At 41.0% G+C, this 21381-nt stretch overlaps 6 protein-coding genes and 2 long non-coding RNA genes across 12 annotated transcripts; 7 read left to right on the top strand and 1 right to left on the bottom strand.

The window, feature by feature from the left end:
- The first annotated feature begins 127 nt into the window (after positions 1 to 127).
- Positions 128 to 3597, top strand: fbxo40.2 (F-box protein 40, tandem duplicate 2). Of its 2 annotated transcripts, none has more exons than XM_076979397.1 (4): positions 128 to 371; positions 576 to 613; positions 930 to 2777; positions 3153 to 3597. In XM_076979397.1, exons 2-4 carry the CDS (start codon positions 611 to 613, stop codon positions 3351 to 3353), a joined length of 2052 nt encoding a protein of 683 aa, XP_076835512.1. In that variant the 5' UTR covers positions 128 to 371; positions 576 to 610; the 3' UTR covers positions 3354 to 3597. The 2 variants fall into 2 exon arrangements, with proteins under 2 accessions (XP_076835512.1, XP_076835513.1); XM_076979398.1 differs by having other exon boundaries at positions 129 to 371; positions 935 to 2777; positions 3153 to 3596.
- A 402-nt stretch (positions 3598 to 3999) lies between these two features.
- Positions 4000 to 7014, top strand: fbxo40.1 (F-box protein 40, tandem duplicate 1). 2 transcript variants are annotated; one of them, XM_076979399.1, is made up of 4 exons: positions 4000 to 4088; positions 4338 to 4424; positions 4530 to 6323; positions 6454 to 6945. In XM_076979399.1, exons 2-4 carry the CDS (start codon positions 4374 to 4376, stop codon positions 6652 to 6654), a joined length of 2046 nt encoding a protein of 681 aa, XP_076835514.1. In that variant the 5' UTR covers positions 4000 to 4088; positions 4338 to 4373; the 3' UTR covers positions 6655 to 6945. The 2 variants fall into 2 exon arrangements, with proteins under 2 accessions (XP_076835514.1, XP_076835515.1); XM_076979400.1 differs by having other exon boundaries at positions 4032 to 4084; positions 6454 to 7014.
- Positions 7015 to 7113: 99 nt separating this feature from the next.
- Positions 7114 to 8472, top strand: c1qa (complement component 1, q subcomponent, A chain). The gene is made up of 3 exons (XM_076979401.1): positions 7114 to 7268; positions 7432 to 7604; positions 7720 to 8472. The coding sequence occupies exons 2-3, from the start codon at positions 7442 to 7444 to the stop codon at positions 8307 to 8309; spliced, it is 753 nt and encodes a 250-aa protein (XP_076835516.1). The 5' UTR covers positions 7114 to 7268; positions 7432 to 7441; the 3' UTR covers positions 8310 to 8472.
- Positions 8473 to 8935: 463 nt separating this feature from the next.
- On the top strand, positions 8936 to 10029 carry c1qc (complement component 1, q subcomponent, C chain). Its single transcript, XM_076979402.1, has 2 exons — positions 8936 to 9221; positions 9319 to 10029. The coding sequence occupies exons 1-2, from the start codon at positions 9050 to 9052 to the stop codon at positions 9873 to 9875; spliced, it is 729 nt and encodes a 242-aa protein (XP_076835517.1). The 5' UTR covers positions 8936 to 9049; the 3' UTR covers positions 9876 to 10029.
- A 466-nt stretch (positions 10030 to 10495) lies between these two features.
- On the top strand, positions 10496 to 11977 carry c1qb (complement component 1, q subcomponent, B chain). The gene is made up of 3 exons (XM_076979403.1): positions 10496 to 10645; positions 10908 to 11079; positions 11265 to 11977. The coding sequence occupies exons 1-3, from the start codon at positions 10643 to 10645 to the stop codon at positions 11804 to 11806; spliced, it is 717 nt and encodes a 238-aa protein (XP_076835518.1). The 5' UTR covers positions 10496 to 10642; the 3' UTR covers positions 11807 to 11977.
- Positions 11978 to 12192: 215 nt separating this feature from the next.
- Positions 12193 to 13713, top strand: LOC143481393 (uncharacterized). The gene is made up of 4 exons (XR_013122019.1): positions 12193 to 12466; positions 12995 to 13145; positions 13265 to 13387; positions 13504 to 13713. It is a non-coding gene; the product is annotated as an uncharacterized LOC143481393 (long non-coding RNA).
- Positions 13714 to 14629: 916 nt separating this feature from the next.
- bud13 (BUD13 homolog) lies at positions 14630 to 18491 on the bottom strand. 3 transcript variants are annotated; one of them, XM_076980258.1, is made up of 11 exons: positions 18279 to 18491; positions 17963 to 18056; positions 17625 to 17709; positions 17499 to 17544; positions 17129 to 17373; positions 16719 to 16966; positions 16427 to 16535; positions 16187 to 16325; positions 15691 to 15881; positions 15116 to 15197; positions 14630 to 14963 (listed from the first exon to the last, which is right to left on the bottom strand). In XM_076980258.1, exons 1-11 carry the CDS (start codon positions 18419 to 18421, stop codon positions 14870 to 14872), a joined length of 1476 nt encoding a protein of 491 aa, XP_076836373.1. In that variant the 5' UTR covers positions 18422 to 18491; the 3' UTR covers positions 14630 to 14869. The 3 variants fall into 3 exon arrangements, with proteins under 3 accessions (XP_076836373.1, XP_076836371.1, XP_076836372.1); XM_076980256.1 differs by having other exon boundaries at positions 17129 to 17376; positions 18279 to 18489; XM_076980257.1 differs by having other exon boundaries at positions 16719 to 16963; positions 17129 to 17376; positions 18279 to 18486.
- Positions 18492 to 18978: 487 nt separating this feature from the next.
- LOC143481949 (uncharacterized) lies at positions 18979 to 21381 on the top strand. The gene is made up of 3 exons (XR_013122110.1): positions 18979 to 19045; positions 19516 to 20014; positions 20549 to 21381. It is a non-coding gene; the product is annotated as an uncharacterized LOC143481949 (long non-coding RNA).

Consider the following 21381-nt stretch of genomic DNA (forward strand, 5'->3'; position numbering starts at 1 on the left):
CAGATGCTTCAATATTAGAGTCATATTTTTTTTATTTAGCGGAAGAGTGTGAAACTCTGTGAGGATTTCTATCACTTCAGAGGATGGAGTGCCATCTAGTGTACTATTTGCAGAACATTTACCCTATCCGTTCACCTTAGTGACAGAGTTAAAAAAGACATTTTTGACATTTATGAATTCACAGAAATTACATTCTTGGCCACGGACTACGATGTTTAGATGTGTCCGTATGTGATAGTCGGTGGTCATGTAATATGGTACATTAAGCAGAAGGGCTATATTTATCTTGATGTCCGATTCGGCTCTTTAGCGGGAACACTTGGAAGGTACACTGTTGAGACAGGTCTTCAGACTTGGGACTCTTTTTAAAGGTTGGTTATCTTTCTCTCATATCTCACAGACACTTGTTTTCGTTCATTCCCGAATTAATACACTGTAAAAAAGAGACATTTCTCCTTACTAGAATCTACTTCGACATAAACTATATCCTATGTTTTTTTGGCTATTTTAATATATGTCTTGGCTGTAGACAAAATGAAATATTTCCGGTACTTACAAAACGTTTCTGTTTTAAGGAACTGCTGAACTCGTTTTTTTCACAGAGCCACACATGGTATGTTTATTGCATGTCATTGTTTAACATAAAAAAATTAACTTATCCGTATAATTAATTATCCTATATATTTGTTTCCAGCATTATTTGCATAATATTATTATACAAATATACTACAGATTTTTTACCGTATACTATTGCAAAGTGCACGAATATTGTTAAGTAAACTTAAATTAAAGTTCAACTTGTCTAAGAATTTTTAAATGTAAAACATAGCGATGGAATGAGTTATCTGTGGAGCTCATAAGATCTTAAAGCCCCTTGAGATTTACGCTAGATACATTTATGTCTTTTCTGCTTCGCTTCTCCATTCCAGAGCAGATACAGGAGGACAGCCCCGAACCTTCACAGGCACTGTGAGAGCTGCTTCAGCAGGCGCTGCAGAGCTCCACTAGAGGTCGCTGTGTCGTGCATGATCATCAAATGCCGCTCGCATTGCGGTGCCTCTTTTCACATGTGCAAAGAGAACGAACACACACTGTTGTGTCCTAATGAGAAGGTACCGTGCCTCAACGCCTGCTATGGCTGCCCTTTCACCATGTCTCGCTCCAAACTGGCCAAACACCTGGAGGTGTGTCCCGCTAGTGTGGTGTGCTGCTCCATGGAGTGGAACCGCTGGCCCATTGAGGACATAAAATCCCCCCTGTATATTAACCTCATGAAAGAGACACATGGACAGTCTCTGGACCTCTCCATGGCCCTCAGAGATCAGAAGCATCTATGTGGAAGGCTGAAAATGAGAAGCTTCTTTCCTGAGTTAATGGAGGAACCAGAGGAACCTATTCCAACAGAGGCAGAGGAGGCAGCTGGTTGGGAAGCTAATATTAATGGAGAGAATGACAATGGCATAGGAGATGATGCCTTAATGAATGGAGCCGTTGGAGAAGAGCACGTTGAAAAAGGTTCCCAGAACCTCACTGTGGATAAAGAGAAATACGACCGGTTTGAGAAGATGTTTAGCATGGAGAGAGGGGGCTGTCTGCAAGACAAGAAAGACGTACTACCTAACGGTCCTAAAACCCCAGCTGTCTCTCAGCAAGAAGGAAGTTCTACGGAGCCAGAGAAAGATGGCCAGAGAGAAGATACCAACCAACCAGACATGTGTAAATCTGGCCTTGCTCCCTGGCAGGAGGGGGTTTTAGAGAGACTTGGTCGAGAAGTAAATCCAAGGGAATACAACATGTACATAGTTCACCACGGACGCATGTTGATCTCGTTTGGCCAGATAAAGGCGTGCACACCCAGAGAGAAAGATTTTGTTTATGGGAGCCTGGAGCCTATACCAGTTCAAACCCTCTGCTCATTTAATGTTCCCACTAGTTACAAGTACAAGCGGATCCAGCTGAAAGATCCCTCTAACCTGGCACTCACTGAACACAAGAGTGTGGACACGTCTGATCTGGGTGGGCCTGAGGAGGACACTCCGAAGATGGATGAGATGTTTGCAACCTTACTGTGTTCGGCCGAGCTGGAGATAAGAGGCCACAAGATTAGTGAGAAGGTGGCAACTGATGGACTTTACATCGACATTGCAACTCAGACTTATAACTTTGACCTGGCTCCCTTCAAGTATAACTCCACTCTGTCTGATATTACAACACAAAGGGATTCGACACTTTATCTCCAGACAGATACAGAGATTGCAACCCTGAGACACAACAAAAACACCTCTGCGTTCACGTTCCTGTGTGGACATTTCTTCAGGCGGGACGAGTTTGCCTCTCACTTCAAGAACGTTCACTCAGATATCCAGTCCTGCCTGAACGGCTGGTTTGAGGAGAGGTGTCCACTGGCATATCTTGGATGTACCTTCAGCCAGAGACGCCTGCAGCCCTCCACACAAAGAGCCACAGTCTCCTATAACCAAGACCTCAGTATTTTCACCCTCAGACCTGAAATCCCCACATCGCTCATGAATGATACTCAAAGGGTCCCCACTCAAAACACCACGGTTGGATTTGAGGACTCTCTTAGTAATCTTCCTTTTGAGGTCCTACGTCAAATTGCCAGCTACCTGGATAGCTTCTCTCTCTCCCAGCTAGCTCTGGTCTCTCGACAGTTCCGAGAAGTAAGTGCCACTCTTCTTCAGGAGAGAGGGATGGTTGGTTTAAAGTGGAGCAAGAAATTCTACTCTCGTGGCAGAGCACGATGGAAGTCATCCATAGTAAGTGACGTTAGGATGTATACTGATTGACAACATACATGACCAAATGAAACTTACTTGCCAAATGCATAAAGCACGAGACTAACATAACCTAGCATGCCAACATTTAACATAACATTCTGTACCAGTGGTGCATGAGCTCAATTATATGTCTGACACTGGAGGGACATTATGTTTGAAATGCTGTGCTGTAAAATGTATCAGCTGGGGAGAACTAAAATGTGTGGATATACAAAAGATAATTATTTTTCCCAGAAATGGCAAATAATTGATCCCTAACATCGGATATTTGATACCACCTCTCTCTCTCTCTCTCTCTCTCTCCCTGTCTCTATATATGTTTCCCTTCATTGTTGCTCTGCTTCTCTTTCTGAGGTTTGGGAATTCAGCAGTGTGTTCAGCAGAGTGGGCAGCTGGTGTTTAGATGACAATCCTTCCATGGCCGAGCATCTAAAGCGCTGTCCCTACTACCAAATGGAGCCCAAAACAAAACCCTTTTCACTGACCAACCTGCGGGAAGGCAGAAATTCTCAGAAGCAGCAAAACCTGGTCACACTATTCAAGGGACGAAGATAATGTTCTCATAACTTCATTTAAAATCTTTTTTTCCTGAGTGTGTTTATTAGAGCATAAAAAATGAAATTGTATAGGAACACTGGTGAATTGTTTTAAGCAGGTCATTTTTTGCCATTGATCTGTTAAATCAAACAAAAATGAGATCAATGCTTTCCTAAGATGGTAATTAAAAGATAACATAAACTGTAAAGATAAATAAAGGCAAAACATTACATTTCAAAAGTGCTGTATTGTATGTTTAGGAAAAATTTTATTCCTTTGCTGTTTTTACAGTTGGGTTGTATTTCCAGTGTAAAAATGGTATTGATATTAGTCTTAGTACTTTCAGTATTCTAAAATATATAGTATTCATATATTTATCTAAACAGAAATTGTGTGAAACAATAATTACAGTAAAGTATAGTACTATTGCTCAATGACCTTGTGCGTCTGTTTCATTGTATTTCATATTCTGCTTTGAAATGATTCAGTCAGCTAAAAGAAATGTGGTCGTTGCTGAAAGTCATTTCAGGTCAAACAGAGCTGTGTTTGAAAACACTGAAACAAAAGTGGAGATCTTGTAATTTGAAGCGACTGAACTGCAATTAGACTCTGTGTTTCAGAGTCCTTGTCACACTATACTACCACCATGCCAGGGTCTCTCTATTTTTAACATTCATACCCTTGCTGACATAAGAACACAGTCTTAAAGTGACTCGGTTGAATACTGGTGTCAACTGCATTAACAAAATGTGGGTAAGACAACTTGTATTTTACCTGTCTGTTTAAATGAAATAAGCTATATTTTCTTTGACATGTTAACCTAGCATGTGGATATTTTGTATTGTGTTATCTACTGTATGCATATATTTTGTGTGTGTGTGCATGCTTTATGCTCTAAGCTAGTAGGGTATGTCAGTGTATATTGCTTAATTATGAGGCATATGTGGGAGAAATACCTGAAAAAAGTTAAATGTTTATAATTTTATGCTATAAATGTTGCAGTGATTCACAACCAAGAATGCTAAGAATCATTTGCAAATGATTGGAATTCAAAATGTTCTAAGCCAAAAGTATGAATTCATAGATATGGTAAGTTAAAAAATCTCAGCTTTGAAACAAGTTGAAATGCCATATAAAATGTGTTTGGAAGAATGTTTCACTTTTGTTATTTTTGTTTTTTGGCAATTACTCCAGGGAAAGCAAAAGACTCCAGTGTCCAAGCTTCACAGGCACTGTGAGAGCTGCTTCAGCAGGCGCTGCAGAGCTCCACTAGAGGTCGCTGTGTCGTGCATGATCATCAAATGCCGCTCGCATTGTGGTGCCTCTTTTCACATGTGCAAAGAGAACGAACACACACTGTTGTGTCCTAATGAGAAGGTACCGTGCCTCAACGCCTGCTATGGCTGCCCTTTCAGCATGTCTCGCTCCAAACTGGCCAAACACCTGGAGGTGTGTCCCGCTAGTGTGGTGTGCTGCTCCATGGAGTGGAACCGCTGGCCCATCGAAGAGACAGAACCTCCTATGTTCTACCAAAATATTCTAAAGGAGAACTACACCCAGGAGCCACTAGACCTGTCCATGGCCATCCGGGACCAGGACCACCTGTTTCACTCCCTCAAAATGAAGGCCCTTTTTCCTGAGCTTATTGAAAAGGTGGAGGAGAAGCCAGTGGATCAGGAGATGGAGGGAGCTGTTGGGGGGATGTCAGCTGGTGCGCTGGAAAGCTGTACCAGTGCTGAGATTCAGGAGGGAGGGTTAACTCAGGAAGAGAGGGAGGCGTTGGCCAGGGACACTAATATTACAGGTCTTGAAAGGTATGACGTCTGGGAAAAAATGTTCAGCATGGAGCTCAGTGGTTGCAAGCACACCGTTCAAATGTTAGACAAATCCAGCCCTAAATCCAGTGGAACACAGCTGCAACCTCAAACTAATCCAGCCAGGCTGGAGATCCTACAGGAGGAGATCCAGAAACAAACCCAGGAATTATCCAGTGACATAGCAAAGTTTAATCTGGATCAAATGGTTGAGGACAAATTTCTGATAGCAGCATCCTTGTTTGCTTGTGATACACGTCCTAATAAGAAATTTCTATATGGATATTTGGAACCCATGAAGATAAAGACTGTGCGGACCTTTAAAATCCCCACCAGCTTCCGAGCAAGGCCAGGCCACATTCGCAACCCAACTCATCACAAAAGAATCAGCAAAGCTGTTGACACATCAGACATTGAAATGAATGAAATGCCAAAATGGGATGAAGTTCAAGCAACCCTTTTGTGCTCTTTGGAGAAGGAACTCAGAGGACACCTGATTGCAGAGTCTAGTTCTACGGATGCGCTTATTGTAGACAAGGGAACTCAAACATACGACTTTTACACTGCTCCTTTTAAAGCGAAGGCCACTCTGGCAGACCTGACAGTAGACAGGCCTTTCAAACTCCATGTCCAAATTCAAATCGAGAGTGTCACCAATAGGCACAATAAATCAACCTCGGCATTTACGTATCTCTGTGGCCATTCCTTCAGACGAGACGAGTTTTCTTATCACTTCAAGAACGTTCACTCAGATATCCAGGCCTGCCTGAACGGCTGGTTTGAGGAGAGGTGTCCACTTGGATATCTTGGATGCACTTTCAGCCAGAGGCGCCTGCAGCCCGCCACACACAGAGCCACAATCTCCTACAATAAAGATCTCAGCACACTCACACTCAGACCCGAGGTGTCTCCTGTCCTCTTTGAAGGTGTGAGGACAGTGACCTCAGAGAGGAAGCGGCCACGCAACCTGGATGCTCTGAGCAAGTTGCCCTTTGAGGTTCTCGTCCACATGGCGGGGTTTCTGGACAGCTTTGCCCTGTCCCAGTTGGCGCTGGTGTCGCGGCTGATGAGAGACGTGTGTGGCACGTTGCTGCAAGAGAAGGGGATGGTCTCTCTGAAGTGGGAGAAGAAGGTCTACTCTCATGGTAAATGGTGCTGGAGGGCCAGAAAAAAGGTCAGATTTCGCTGATTAAAAAAAAAACCCAGTAATAAAATGCATGAGTTTAGTTGTCTGTGGTTGTGACAGTCGTATTATGGAATATTTACCCCAATGTTGTATTAATAGATGTTCTAAATTTCTCTAGGTATGGCAGTTCAGCAATTTGTTCTCTCCTGTGGAAAAGTGGTGCTTTGACAAGATACCTCCATTGTCTGAGCATCTTAAGGTTTGCCCTTATTACCAGGTGGAGAACAGAACAGAACCTGTACCCCTTATTGTTTATGATTGCCAGAAAAAGGAAAAAAGAGGCACGAGTCTTATTTCCTTGTTTAACAAAAATAGATAACATTCAAACCATTACTCATGACTCCTGTTATTAAAACCATGAGATGAAATGTGTGCTGTGGCCTTGGTTAATAAAATTGAAGTGAAATTGATCAATCTGTGCTTTCATTGGTTTTTATGATAGTTATGATATAGTAGCTCTCTCTAATATCACAAATTCTGTAAAGCAGTTTTGCCCAAGCAGTTTTGCCCAGCACAGATTGGGCATGTTTTTGCTTTTTTTTCCACCTGCTAAACCTGCTAATTAAGCAGGTGCATTCAATGAGCTAAATCACCAAAGTGTGCTGGACCCCTCAGGACTGGAGTCGGGCACCAATGTTTTAAATAAATGCTAATTTTTCTTCAGATTTCAGATCCTATTCTATTACATGTTTTTTTATTTCTTACATAACACATCTATGCAATCAAGCCAAACTTGCTGACTCTGGAAAACAGTGTTAGAAAAGTAGAAGCAGATGTTCTGCACGTATTTGCACTTTTATTTTATTTTTATGTTGTTCCCACTTTGATGAGGAATTGAAACAACTGGCAGTTATACTCCACCGTTATGGCCCGATAATTTTTCTCTCAATTCAAGTGGAACGACGTCTAAAAGTCAAATCCGCCGATATACTGGTGAGTCTGAAGCAATCGTCTAATTTTGTGATAATTAAAAACAACCAGAAATGAACGTCAATGTTGCTGTTTCAAATAGAAGACTGCTAACGGCGTATGACAATATGGTTATTTGTTCCGTGTATGACAATATGGTTATTTATTCTTTGTGACTCGTATTTAGATCTCACAGGATGCAGCTGTTGGATCATTTCTTTCTACTTGTCTGGGTGGCTGCACTCTTCCCCTCCGGTCTCTGCCAGGATAGCTGTCAGGTGCATGATGGAAAACCAGGACAGGCGGGAGTTCCTGGGAGAGACGGCTGGCCAGGGCAGAAGGGAGATAAGGGCGAACCAGGTATGCTGCCTCAGTGTGTACACGGGTTTTAACCTCGTAGTGATTTGAAATTGAATCACCATTCATTCCTATTGGGCTAATTTTTAAATATGTTCATAATGATGTGTTCTCTCAGGTTTACAGGTGGAGCTGAGTAAGAGTGTTTTAGACGGTCTTAAAGGAGATGAGGGTGAGCAGGGTCTTATAGGAGAGCTCGGTGTGAATGGCTACGAGGGGTTACTCGGACCCCCAGGACCTGCTGGTCCTGCAGGGCAAACTGGACCCACCGCAGGTGGCTTTGGACTCGCCGCTGAAAGCAAGGCAGCCTTCTCTGTGGTGCGCACCACCAAGGAGATCCCGAGAACCAATAAACCAGTGACCTTTGATAAAGAACATGTTAATGTCAATGGAGACTTCAAACTTCCAACAGGAATTTTCACGTGTAGGGTTCCGGGCGTGTACTACTTTGTGTTCCACGCTGTCTCTGAGGGTAATCTGTGTCTGAAACTGATCCGTGATGGCAATTCTCCTGAAGACCTGTTGTTTTGTGACTTTAACCGGCTCGGGGCATTGCAGGTTGTTTCAGGCGGTGCCGTGTTTGAGCTTGCAAAAGGGAATAAGGTCTGGATAGAGCCCTGGAAGGACACGCAGGACTACAATAAAATGACCACAAAGAGTGAAATGTCAACAGTATTCAATGGCTTTCTGATCTTTGCTAAAGAGTGATATAAATATGCCTTTTCTACAAAGCAAGTGTATTAGATAATTCTACAGTTGAGTGAGTGCTTGTCGACTGTTATCTGCCTCATTTTATACATACTGCTTCCTTTTCCTTTTCGATACTTCAGTTGTAAGACATATTTGCCAATAAAACAATCTGGAAGCTTGACTTGTTTTTTTTTTTAACACCACAAACACAATAAGCTATATATGAATTGATATTGGTGAATGAGTGAACTGGCAGTGGTAGAAATGAGAAAGTCAAATGTTAACCATAAATATGCAATGTACATGAGCTGCAGAAATAATTTCACACTTTTGAACTCAGCTGAAGAAAATATTAGACAGTGGAAAGCTTGTCATATTTTACTTCTGTAGACAGAAATGTAAGATGTACATCAGAGATGTAAGTGTGATTATAATTTGGTTAATTTTGATGTAAGCATAACTTCAAAAACAAATAAACCAACCTAAAAAAAAAAATAAGCTGTTAAAATGTTTCTAACAGAAAAAATTATATTAGAAATACATAATTCCAGTAGTAGATCTGTGCAGTGGACTGTTGTCATGTGATACACTGTTATAGTGTAGCGTTTAAAGAGGAACACACAGGACATTTCATTTGATTGGCCAAACGCAATCGCATTTGATTCCAAACCCTCCTCTGCTGCTGACTGCAGCTGCTGAGTGAAAGCCAAGCATAGCGATTGTGTTGGTCAAATACAAACTTTCTCACCACGGTTGCCATGCTTAGCTGTGGAGTCATTATTGCAGCACTGCTGGCGGTGTGTCTCCGTCCTGCAGCTGCTGAAGACACCTGCCCAGCAGGGACACGGGGGGTGCCAGGAATTCCTGGACTTCCTGGGATTCCTGGACGTGATGGTAGAGATGGCGTGAAGGGTGAGAAAGGCTCTCCAGGTAGGTGTCATCACGAAAGACTGCAGCTCACAGAGACATTCATTTAAATAGTAAGGCTTTGGAAAGAAAATGGTAAAGGATTGATATGTCTCAACAGGAATCACTGTCAATTTGGACAAGGATGGGGAAAAAGGATATCGGGGCGATCCAGGAATTCAAGGCAGCCCGGGAAAGAGGGGTGTTCCAGGGAACCCTGGCCCAGCAGGACCACAGGGCCCGCCAGGAGTCCAAGGAGACCCTAGTGACTCCAAACCTCAATCGGCTTTTTGTGTCTCTCGTGAGACTACTGAAAACCCGACTTCCAACAGTCCAATAATATTCAAAAATGCCATCACAAATATCGATGAGCATTTCAACATCATTGAGGGAAAATTTGTGTGTCACATCCCTGGCACGTACTACTTTGCATTCCACACAACTTTGTTTCAAAAGAGCCTTTGTGTTATTCTAATGGTAAATGGGCAGAAAAAAGCTAACTTCTGTGATCACATTCAAAACGCAGTGAACCACTATCAAGTGAGCTCTGGTGGATTTGCAGTGTATCTCAGGCAGGATGAAAAGGTCTGGTTGGAGACAAACAACATGAATGGCATGTTTGCAGCTAAAAATAAAGGAAACAGTGTATTCTCTGGTTTCCTGATTTCTGCACACTGATATTTTGCTAGGTGTTTCAAAGAATATGAGCAGAGACAAAATTAACTACAACTACAAAAGCAACCAACAAAAATACAACATTTGTACTGTTCTAATTGTACTTGTGGTTTGTGTTCCATTAATAAAATACTACTAAACTAAGTAAACTGAAAAACAGTCCCCTGGTTCCTCTCTTGTTTTGTCTCGGTGTGTTTAGCAGAGACATACTTTTCTCCACATATTGGGTGTGTTTTGTAAAGAGAACAAATGTACTGTGTATAATGCAACATTTCACAAGATTTTAAATATGTTAGATTAAATAATTAAAAGTGTTGTTAAGGGGAATGAATTCTGACTAAAAAAAAGGTAATTATTATAAAATAACTGCACCTGTCCTCTCTTTATTTATTATAAAATAAATTATTATAAAATAAAAAGAGAAGCATCGAATCTGATAAATCATTGTGTAAATGATCATGTAAACATTTCTACAGTAGAATAATTCTGTTCATTTTATCTGCATCGGCTGTTTTAAAAAAAATTCCCACATCTTTAAATATCATGCAACCTCAACGAAATGAGAAAACAATCACAATATTACAGATGACCAGAACATATATTTGATGAATACACATTTTGTGATTTCCTTTTTATGTTGTGCAATATTGTTCTCCTTCTGAGAAAGGGAAATGAAAGACTTGTTGACACTTTGTGGAGGTTTAAGGGAGAGTGCATTTTTTTACTCCTTCATCTAAGACTGTCACAGGGAGCAAAAGAAAACTTCAGAAATGGTAAGATATCTATCATGAATCAGAAAGATTTGTCTCTACTTTTTAGGAATAAAGAACATTATTTAGATGTTTGAATTGTCTGAGGATGTATTGTAAATTTGTTTATGGGCTACTACAACAGAGATGTTAATAATCAGGATGTCTGCAAGAGATAGTTGACCTTACAGCTTATACATTTATCTTGACAAAATTATATGTAAATGCAATTTCAGTGCGTTTTACTCATACAAATATATTAATATTTAATTTCATATGATTTCAGGCTTCCTTGCTGATGCATGCCTTTCTACATGTGTGTATTTGGTTGTGGATAGTGAGCCCCTCTGTCTCAGATACGTGTGATAGTTTAGGGGGGTTTTCTGGGGTGCCAGGAATCCCTGGAACTCATGGAGCCCATGGAAAAGATGGACCAAAAGGGGAAAAGGGAGATCCTGGTAATATATTGTAATTATTCAATTATGACCACATCATAAGATAAAAACTGGAATGTTTTGCTTGCCCCTGTCTCAAACCCTGAATCTGAATATAAAGACCACACGACACATTGCATTTCTTTTGCGTACACTGATCATTAAATGTGTTCTCACTACCATGTGCTTGGCTATGTGCACTCTTGCAGGTGTAGACACACAGCCGATCAGGGGGCAGAAAGGTGAGCAGGGTGTGCCTGGATACCCGGGCAGGTCAGGGTTGAAGGGCAACGAGGGCATGCCCGGCCCACCAGGCCCACAGGGGCCAAAGGGGCAGAAAGGAACTATTGTGGAGACCCCTAAGGACAGGCGTTCATTTTTCTCTTATAAAAAGACTTCCTCCAAGACTTACTCTCAGCTCAACAGAGATGTTGAATTTGAAGCCTCGTTTTCTCCTGAAGGTGATGATGACACATTATCTGGGGGCCTTTTCACAGCCAAGCTGGCGGGGATATATTATTTTGTGTTCCACGTGTCTGCCGCACACATCGCCTGCCTGAGCATCAGGAAGCAGGCGGAGGCAGTGGTGAGCTTGTGTGATTATTCTCAGGGTGTGTTGGTGACCTCAGGGTCCGTGTTGCTCCAGTTGGAGCGGGGGGACAGGGTGTCGGTGCAGCCCACTAAAGTGAGTCAGATCATCAGCAAAGACGCTGACAGCACCTTCACTGGATTCCTCGTCTTCCCATTGTAACTATCCAAGGAAGCACTACTTTCTAGTTTTAGTGTCAGACCAGGTTAACTTTTTTCCAGACATTTACACTATTTACAGATTCATGCTTATCCTTCCTTTGATTTTGTATGTACATGTTGTTAAAGCCTGTTTCACCACTGTAACTATCATTAAAATCATGAACAAACGGAACTTGTGTTTCTGATGATGAACATCTAAACTGCTATTTAAACACACTACAAAACGGTTAATGCAGTACAGGGCGGAAATCATTTACTTGCCAACATACAGTAACATCAGTAAAATATTTATAAACACAAAGAATAAGTAAGATAATTTCATATTAATCCACATTATGTACCCTGTCATAGTCAAAGAGCTCTCACTGCTTACGTGACATGCAGGAACAGAGTGAACCTTAAATTCCAGTAAGCCGGTTAGGCTGTTGACTCCAGCCCTATTCATAACAGACGGACGTATTGTTCCTGAGCCGATTCACTGGCTCTCCAAAAGAATAGGGCGGCCATGACAACCAGCATCAACTAAAGTTCAGAGTGGTTTTCTACTGAGGAACTCTGTTTTAAGTTTTAATAAAAACCCCAGTTGCTTCACTGGTTGACTGGAAGCCTCAGAATGTAAATCCTGCTGGATGTCTGAGAGATGGAAAGAATTGAACTGAAGGTAAGCAATAGATTTCACTACTAATGAGTGTCCCACGTTAACCTGCCGCTATCATAAGGACCTGAACCATAAGAAATCATGAGGAATTCAACAATAGTAGGTTTTAAGTAGCAACAAATGCATAGCAACATTCTCTGCATTGCCCAATTCATTAAAAGCAGGACTTGAATTATACTCAACTCCCAAATAACCCCAAACACAAATTTATGGATCCCAGTTTAGCTTGAAAAGACTGAACACTAATTACTATTCTGTGTGTATTCTCTGTCCACTACTTTGTATCCATCTATCATATATAAACACACACAATAACATTTATTTCTTCAGATTAAGAAGATTACATTACTAAGATACCTAGACATGTTAAAAATTGAAGTACACAAATTTTCCAAAGAAACAAATTTGCACTTTGTTTGCACAGCTGATTAAGGACCCCTGTCTGAAATATCCTGTTTCAGGAAACTTTGTGTACTTCAATACAGTTTTAAACATCTCTCTCTACTATTGTACTTACTGTTCTTCTCAAAGACAGTAATGGCCACACAAAAGCGCCCCGTCACAAAGCAGCTGAAGTTACCTCCCTGTGCTCCTCGTGATGTCCGTGTTAGTTTGCTGCATCTCAAAAGGCCTAAGCATCCACAAGCCTTTCCTCAACTGGGGGAACTTCCGACTCTTGCAGGTAATATGTTGAAATGGCACATTCCATCACACTCTCTGTGGTCAAGCACACACTGACACTTGCTCACAGCTTCGAGGTCTGACCTCAGTTGGAATTGTCTCATTTGTCTCTGCTTTTAGGTTTATTGCTTTACCCAGAAAAGAGAGAGAAAATGGTAACGACGACAGAGATAGCCTTTGGCCCAAAAACCTGTGCCAGGACTGAGCCAAATAAGATGTTACAAAGCAATCTAATCTTGGAGGGTAAAGCAGACGGGAAATATCCCCGAATTAAATATTCGCATTACAAACGTTTCTTTGTATATGCTTTGTGTGTGAAAATACTTCACTCACTCAGTGTGGCTTCTACATCTCTGAAGGGGAAAGAAGTTTCATCACAACACACAGAGAAGCTTACCAAGCTGAGTCTCTATATGGAGATCCACTGACAATGTGGAAAAGATTCCCAGTAAGAGACGTGAGGACCCCAAAAGAACCAACACTGCACTACCAAACAAACTACCGGCAAAACTTTCTCCCACCACAGGGAATTGTCATGAGAAGACTGCAAGCTCTGCCCTGCCCTGACAACCTTGCTGTTAACCCAGCACTTAGGCAAGAACATCCACTGGGCAAAGCTCAAATGAGCCAGTTTCATTCACCACATGAATCAGACTCTAAAAGATGAATTAGTTTGACTAAATTACTTTGACTTTCTTGTCTAACTTAGGCTAAAATCAAGGAACACACTCATATTACTGGAAATATAATCTGTATTTTTCACTCTGATAGAAAATATTAAACTGCCTTTGCACCTTGTAGGGCTGACTTCAGGACAGTACAAATGGAGACCTACCCAGGTTGGAACATCTCTCTACACCCACACCTTTTTCCTGCTCAACTTCGGGAACAACAGTCACTTAAAGACAGAGTCCTTACACCAAGTATCTCTGCAAGGAAGGTATGTCAACGCATTGTGTCAGGCCTTCAAACTCATGTTTTCTGCACACGTGTGGTGTATAATTTTATTAACCACATGCCTATGTTGTTACTGTATTAACCACATCCCTGTGTTGTTACTGTATTAACCACATCCCTGTGTTGTTACTGTATTAACCACATCCCTGTGTTGTTACTGTATTAACCACATCCCTGTGTTGTTACTGTATTAACCACATCCCTGTGTTGTAACTGTGTTAAGGCCTCCATCCTCATCTCTCCAGTCAGCAATGGAAGATCCTTGGGAAACATGTGGCCAGCACTGCAACAGAAGCACTGAAGAGCAGTGGATGCAGAGGGAGAAGACAGATGCAGTGAACCACAAGGTCATGCAGTGAACCACCAGGAGCAGTGAACCACAACACTGTGCAGTTAGCCATAGCTCACCATTGACGCTTTGCAAAATATGTTATTGCTCTATGCACGTGTAATATCTTATAAGGGACCAGAAGCTTTGTAAGACCAAAAAGGAGGAAATGTTGGTCTGAAAAAAACATTTAACAATACTTTTAGAAAACATAACATTTAATAACTCTCCAAAGGTAAATCTGACACTCAAATACAAGCACAGGATTCCTTTAAACTCACAAAATCTATTTTCTGTAATTTGTTATCAGGACGACAATAAAACAAAAGACATTTTCATCAACCAGTCCATTCAAATGCCTTTAAGGCATTGGGGGCCGTGCTGGTGAACTGTAGTCGAGCAGTAAGTAGGAATGGTTGCTGTTGGGTCCCAGTGCACAGCTACATGTCTTCCACACTCCACTTGTACGCTTCCTCTTGTACAGCTCTCTTATCAGCTATCCGGCTGTAGCGCTTCTGCTCAAACCCATTGGACCTGAACACCAGGAGAAGTTAAGCTATGAAAAGGTTCCTCAGCTTCGCTCATTGTGTGTATGCTACATTTCTTAGAAATGTTATTTGTTTGTGCACATAATAAATCAGTTGAATGGTGTTGGAATGATGCAGTGATGCTCGGAGCTGCACTACCTGTCCACTCCATCCCAGCGGTACCCAGGCATGAGGTTAAAACGGTTCGGGGGTGGAGGTGGTCCCTTGTAACGAGGTTTCTCTTTAAAAATGAGAAAAGAATAAACCAACTGATAAGTAGGGGAATTCTGCAAGAATAAATGTGTTAGCATGTGGGAAATGCAACAAATAATATAGTGAGATATCTGGGGTTTGAATGTAAACTAAGTGGTACCATTCATTAAACCTAGAAATTATTCTCCTTGTTTGTGGCAGAAGAAACAAACTCTTCTTTGCACTTTAACATAATTGATTTCAGCGTTTCTAAAACACTTCATGGTAGATACATTTACTTGTGCAGACAAGTTCTAGACTTATAAGCTTAAAAGCTCAAAGCAGGTTCAATAATATATTAAGGCCTTGGATCTGTTGCCGTCAAACAGTAATAAAGAAGGTAAAACAGCATTTAAATTAAAACATGTTTTCTTGTGTTTACAGACATTAACCTGATTAAAGAACTAAATCTGATTTAGTTTTCATAACAGGAGTATTAATGTAAAAAGGATGACGCTAAAGGACCACCCAACAGCCCCTACCTTTGACCCCTTTATTTCTAGAGCTCTTTTCCTTCTTTTTGCGCAGCAGTGCAGCCATGGGGTCTCCCTCTCTCTCCTGTTCCCTCAGCATGCGGTCCAGGTCCTCATCATCGATGTGTCGCGCCAGGGGCTTCTGAGCTTCCCGCACTGCATCAACCACGTTCTGCTGCTGCATCTGACCCTGGGCCAGTCTGAGAGAGAGAGACAGAGAGACAGAAGGAAGAAATGACAGGAATGGATAGAGAGAGAGAGGAGGGAAGAAATTTGCTTATTTGTAGTTATTTGATTTCAAAGTTAAACTACGAGGAAACTATTTGATCAATGGCTGCAATGTTTTAAAGTGACATATAACATTTTATGGAATGACCAAAGTGACATGTGGAAAGTGGGCACAGCATTGATCCAGAGTACCCTTGTCCTTATTATAAAGGTTTGTGGATAGAGAACAACTAATAGCAAGTTTTTTAACTGTTGTAAAAAAAAAAGAGCACTGTACCCTTTACCCCACTGGGCATATTTCTCATCCTTCTCAGCCTTCTCCCCAGCTTTCCTGATCTGCTCCGCACGCTCCGACTCCAAGTCACGTTTCTTTCCACTCTTATCTCTGAACACAGTCTCTGCATGACGCGACGCCTCTGGGAAAAGAAACAGTGGAGAGACATCACACCAGCCCTTAAAAAGAGGAATATAATATTATGTAAATATTCAGTAGTCACATAAAGGTCATTATGGACACCTTCCAGAGGTTGGTTGTGTTTTTCTCTTCTGCGAATTTCCTCCTGTTCTTTCCGCAAGGTTTCCACAGACACTAGGCCAGAAGCCCCACCAGATAACATTCGAGGACCCTAAAAGCAGACATCATAACAAAAGTTGCTTTCAAACAAACGGTGACAAATGACAGGAAAAAAAACCCTGACAGTCAAATTACCAGGAACCTTTAACCTAATTTTTCAGCCATTTAAATAACAACTTCTCCAGATCTTTCTACCAGCTTACTTATCTACCCTCCACAACACATAGTCACATACTGCCTGTGCAGCAGAGCACGGCCTGCGAGGTGGGGAGAGGTCAGAGTCTGATCCACGTCCACTCTGGGCTTTCTTCCTGGGAGGGGACAGGTCTGAATCAGACCCTCTCCCCTCCTGGGCTCTTTTCCTGGGTGGAGACACATCAGAGTCTGAGCCCCGCCTGCTGCACCTCCGAGGGGGCGACAGGTCTGGGTCCGGCACACGGCCACCTGAAGAGGACTTGGACTTCTCCCTCTCAGAGGAATCTGCTAGAGAAACACAGTACAACCAGTTATTATACCAATTACATTATATTATACAGTACAACCAGTTATTATACCAATACAATTACCATTTTAGCAGAAAAAAGAGAATTAACTGCAGTGATGAGACCAGATAAAAATAAAAACAAATGAGTCTAATATGTGCACCTTTAAGACGTCGCCTTTCTGTTTTTGAAGGGAAGCTCTTTGCACTCTTTCGTGGAGGAGAAGGGGATGACGAGTCATGCCGCCTGCGCTTTGAGTCTGGTCGGTCTCTATGGGCGGAAGCATCTGGAGAATCATGACAAACTCTCCTCTGTGGTGAAAGATCTGGGGAGTCATGACGCGTTCTTTGCACTGGAGAATTCTCGGGAGAATCGTGTCGGCCCCTCCGATTGCCCTTGACTTCTAGGCTACTATATAAGAGAGAGAGAGAGAGAGAGAGAGAGAGAGAGAGAGACAGAATGACGGTGAGATACATAAGTTTAGATTTCAGACTGCTTATCTTATATCTATTTGATATGTTTGGGAAGATTACCTCGTCAATGAATGCGAAAAATTGGATTCGTTTTCAACATCTGTATCTATGACATAAATAAAACATTACCATTAGATCCTGAACAGTTTATTGTTCAGAATCATCAATTAGTCTCCAAGATCTCACCTCCCATTACTTTCCACTTGTTACTAGTTCGAAATGCTTCTAACTGTTTGACCTCATCTGGACGTTCATCTATTACCTCTGCAACCTTCATGAGAGCAAATAACGTTTAAATTATTTAAATCATAAGTACACGGATGAGAGTTTACTTAACAAAAACGGTAATCTCGGATTTAATTACATTAAAGACAGAGACATTCTACTTGAAGCTTGTCCTCAAAGGAACTTTGCTGCCACACACGTAGGATATCTATTACAGTAAATGTGAAATAAAGCTGCCACTAGGTGTAAAATAAGCTGTCAAAGAAGGATGTGGCTTAGTGATGTATTGTGAACACTACCACAGGGGCTTCCTCCTCATCTTCATCTTTGTTTTCCTTCTCTTCGTTTGCAACTAGATGCCTCCAGTCAATGTCGTCATCAACAATCTTCATCCTGCAAATGTTATTCTTTGTCAGTAAAACAGTCTGTCCATCGGGTTAATTTAATACCTGCATTCACAACTTTGTTTATGTCAACTGTGAACTGATACGCAGCCTGGTGACTCCACTAGGTTAGTTACCAATTGTAGCCATTAGCTTTAGCAAGAAGCTGCATGCTACACGCGAAATTTGAGTTAGCTAACTAGATATGTGTAATCACATTAATCAAATGTACCTTCTTTCGGTGGTCTTAAGATGTTTTTTCCTAATTTTCTTTTGTTTTGACGTTTTGGCATCTCCGTCGTTTGATAAATAGCGTTTCAAGTAATCCGCTTTTGAAATAGCAACAGTGTTACTTAAGCTTTCGGAAGCAGCCATCTTGTTTGTGCGATACGTCACTCAACGGGCAGTAGGATAGGACAAAAAGCAGAGTAGCTTCTACGAGATCACTTCGTAGCTGGAACTTCTCCTCCGTCGCAACGGTAAATCCTTCCCACTGGACAGAGAGTCTTACCTCCCCTGAACTACTAGACAACAACAGCAACAACGAAAAAAATATTTGCATCGAAAGCTGATTGAAGAAATCACATTTCGGGATTACGATTACCATGAATAAAGTCTTTGATTACTCGTTCTTTGTTTATTACTTTATTACGATTTATTTAGCCAATGTTTTCATCATAGCGGAAACTACATAAATGATAAAGCATGGGGGTACGGAGTAATAGTATTTATGAGTCTTTCATGGGGACATTTACACAGATATACTGTATATAGAATACTTGGAGTACTTTAATAACATTAATGTAAACCACAGATAAAATTATTTCAAACTAACAACAAGTTAAACAAATTGGACAAGCTGCACAAGTTGGACAAGTTTTACCTGCCATATCACCACTAAGTTATTTGTGTTGTTCACTGTGTGATTGAGTGTTTACTATGCAGGACAAGGAAGCACCAAAATCTGTGAAGACTCGAACATTAAATAATCAGCAATTGGTATGAATGAATTATATTTTGTATCTCTCTGTCTTTATCTGGGAAATATTTTGTGACACAATGGTACAGCTGGAATTGTCAAGCTGCAAAATCAGTTAAATACAGTATACAGTATATTACAGTATAGCCTATATCTTGCTATGGTAGCTTTGGCTGTATCATAAATAATGCCTCCCCTGTGATATTTTGACATTTCGATTATTATTATTATTATTATTATTATTATTATTATTAGCAGTAGTACTGGTAATAGTTGTAATAGTATTAGAATTAACACAATATTCATGGAAAGAAAACAGACAATGAAAAACATTCATTTCTTTAATTGATTCATCTTCAAAGTTTGGTGTTTGCTGATATTAGTTGTTCATATGTAGCACTTTTACTTGTACTCATGATGGGTATCGGTAGCACATGTTCTGGGATAAATTGTGTCAATAACCCGGATACGGTTTGGATCCCAAACACAGTCTTCTTCAAGACCACTTGACACCATACCACAGTTTGGTGGACACCAGGCCGTGTCGTACCCATGAGAGTGCCAGGTCTTCTGCAGTGGGTGAAATTGACGGTCAATTCTCTTCACTTTTCCAACATTAACTTTCACTCTCAGAACAGCTCTTTGTTCTAGTAGTAGACCTAGTGGGTATCTGCTGGCCTTGTTAAGATCCCGACTGAGATAGACACCATGTCCAAGCATGCCGTCTTCAGAGGGTTTAAACCCAGATGCTATGATTTGTTGAGCAGCTGTTCTGGAGGTACCGTGATACATTAGATATATTTTTCCATCTGCAGGCTCTGTGCAGCTCTCAAGGCATGGCACAACATATGGACCCAAATCATCCTCTGCCCACATCATGAAGTCTAGAGATGTAGTGTATACTGAAACTGAAAGCAACAATAAATAAATAAATAAATACATAAATACATGGACAAATGGAACTGGCTGGTTTTTAATCTGGATCACAGGTACGGATTGTGCCATGTATTTACTTTATCAAAAATACAGCCAATAATCTGATTTCTTTCCTAAATCCATGTTAAAATCACTTTTATGAAGCCAAATAGCAGACATAACTGTTTACAAATATAGCACTATTTAAAGTATAAACATGAAGGTCCATGAATTATGTGTCTCACCGTTGTAATGAGATCCAGTTTGATTGAGCTCACTCTGAAAAGAGGTTTTTAAGCAAATACGTAAAGGGCTTATCCACTACATTCCTTCTTGAACTTTCTATTTCATTTCTTGCATAGCAGGTTGCATATTGTTTTTTGTAAAGTTGCAGCATGGATCACATGGTTGACAAAATGTAGCGTTGCCTTTACCTTAGTAAGAATGAGGGAGATTGACAGTATTTTAGACCAATTATTACCTTTTTTAACTGTAATACATGTAGCATTTTGAATGGTTCAGTCGTAGATATGCTTGGAAAATGTTTTCAATTATTGAGGCTGATAGCATTACCTTTTACACTTGTGTACTTGTGACTTTGTCCACAGTGTTATATAATGAAGCTACTTACTGGAGTAACCAACATCAGTTTTCAAATATTTCATGCTAACCCTGAGAGCTGTGGCTCCAATTACTTCTTTGGAGAGTCTACTAAAGCAGCAGGGAGATCTGGATCAAGGGGAGGTGTGTGTAAAGGCTGTGGGATGCACACACAGGACAAACACACTGTAGAGACATGCTGGAGCGGCGGGGCCATTTGTCCTTTCAAGGATAAGCATGTATGTCTGAAGACCTGATTACAGACCTGCCTGTACAAGCACAGGCCATGGTTAAAAATGATGGTGTTTGTAGGTCAGGGAAACTTTTTTGTAGTTATTAGACTACATGGATTGATGCTGTTTATCATGCTGCTGTAAGTTTTATTACTAATTGCAAGATGTCCATTCATCACTGTGAATTATATTCTCAAACTGGTTGGTCTGCATTGGCCATTTGAAGGGTGTGTCATTGGTATACTTTTATTTATAAGGCTATATTGGGAATTCTGCCTGCGTATCTCTCCACTTTAATTACTCTGAGAAATGATAATTCCTAGTCTGTCTGTTCTCAAGATTATCTGTTGCTTTCTGTCTCTTTTGCCTGGACGGACTTGGGTAAAAGGGCTTTTGTCTACTCTGCACCTCATATACGAAACCTGTTACAGAAAGACTGGAAATTAACTGAGTTAATCTCTTTTAATATTTTTTAATCCAATCTGAGAGTTTTTGAGGCCGATTCCATGACATGCACTTGTTTTTCTTAATTTTGAGTAATTTTGTCTCATGTGTAAAATTGAGTTGTGTTTACTGCCCTTTTGGCCAGGTCTCCCTTGAAAAAGAGA

Source organism: Brachyhypopomus gauderio, chromosome 18 (assembly GCF_052324685.1).
Source record: "Brachyhypopomus gauderio isolate BG-103 chromosome 18, BGAUD_0.2, whole genome shotgun sequence".
NCBI lineage: Eukaryota > Metazoa > Chordata > Actinopteri > Gymnotiformes > Hypopomidae > Brachyhypopomus > Brachyhypopomus gauderio.

Coding starts and splice junctions, on each gene's coding strand:
- fbxo40.2 (XM_076979397.1), top strand. Junction 2,778..3,152: donor CACGATGGAAGTCATCCATA/GTAAGTGACGTT, acceptor TCTCTTTCTGAG/GTTTGGGAATTCAGCAGTGT.
- fbxo40.1 (XM_076979399.1), top strand. CDS start 4,374: ATGATTGGAATTCAAAATGTTCTAAGCCAAAAGTATGAATTCATAGAT. Junction 4,425..4,529: donor AGTATGAATTCATAGATATG/GTAAGTTAAAAA, acceptor CAATTACTCCAG/GGAAAGCAAAAGACTCCAGT. Junction 6,324..6,453: donor GCTGGAGGGCCAGAAAAAAG/GTCAGATTTCGC, acceptor AAATTTCTCTAG/GTATGGCAGTTCAGCAATTT.
- c1qa (XM_076979401.1), top strand. CDS start 7,442: ATGCAGCTGTTGGATCATTTCTTTCTACTTGTCTGGGTGGCTGCACTC. Junction 7,605..7,719: donor GGGAGATAAGGGCGAACCAG/GTATGCTGCCTC, acceptor GTGTTCTCTCAG/GTTTACAGGTGGAGCTGAGT.
- c1qc (XM_076979402.1), top strand. CDS start 9,050: ATGCTTAGCTGTGGAGTCATTATTGCAGCACTGCTGGCGGTGTGTCTC. Junction 9,222..9,318: donor GGGTGAGAAAGGCTCTCCAG/GTAGGTGTCATC, acceptor ATGTCTCAACAG/GAATCACTGTCAATTTGGAC.
- c1qb (XM_076979403.1), top strand. Junction 11,080..11,264: donor AGGGGAAAAGGGAGATCCTG/GTAATATATTGT, acceptor GCACTCTTGCAG/GTGTAGACACACAGCCGATC.
- bud13 (XM_076980256.1), bottom strand. CDS start 18,421: ATGGCTGCTTCCGAAAGCTTAAGTAACACTGTTGCTATTTCAAAAGCG. Junction 17,710..17,962: donor ATGAGGAGGAAGCCCCTGTG/GTAGTGTTCACA, acceptor GCTCTCATGAAG/GTTGCAGAGGTAATAGATGA. Junction 16,536..16,718: donor CGTGCTCTGCTGCACAGGCA/GTATGTGACTAT, acceptor GTCTGCTTTTAG/GGTCCTCGAATGTTATCTGG.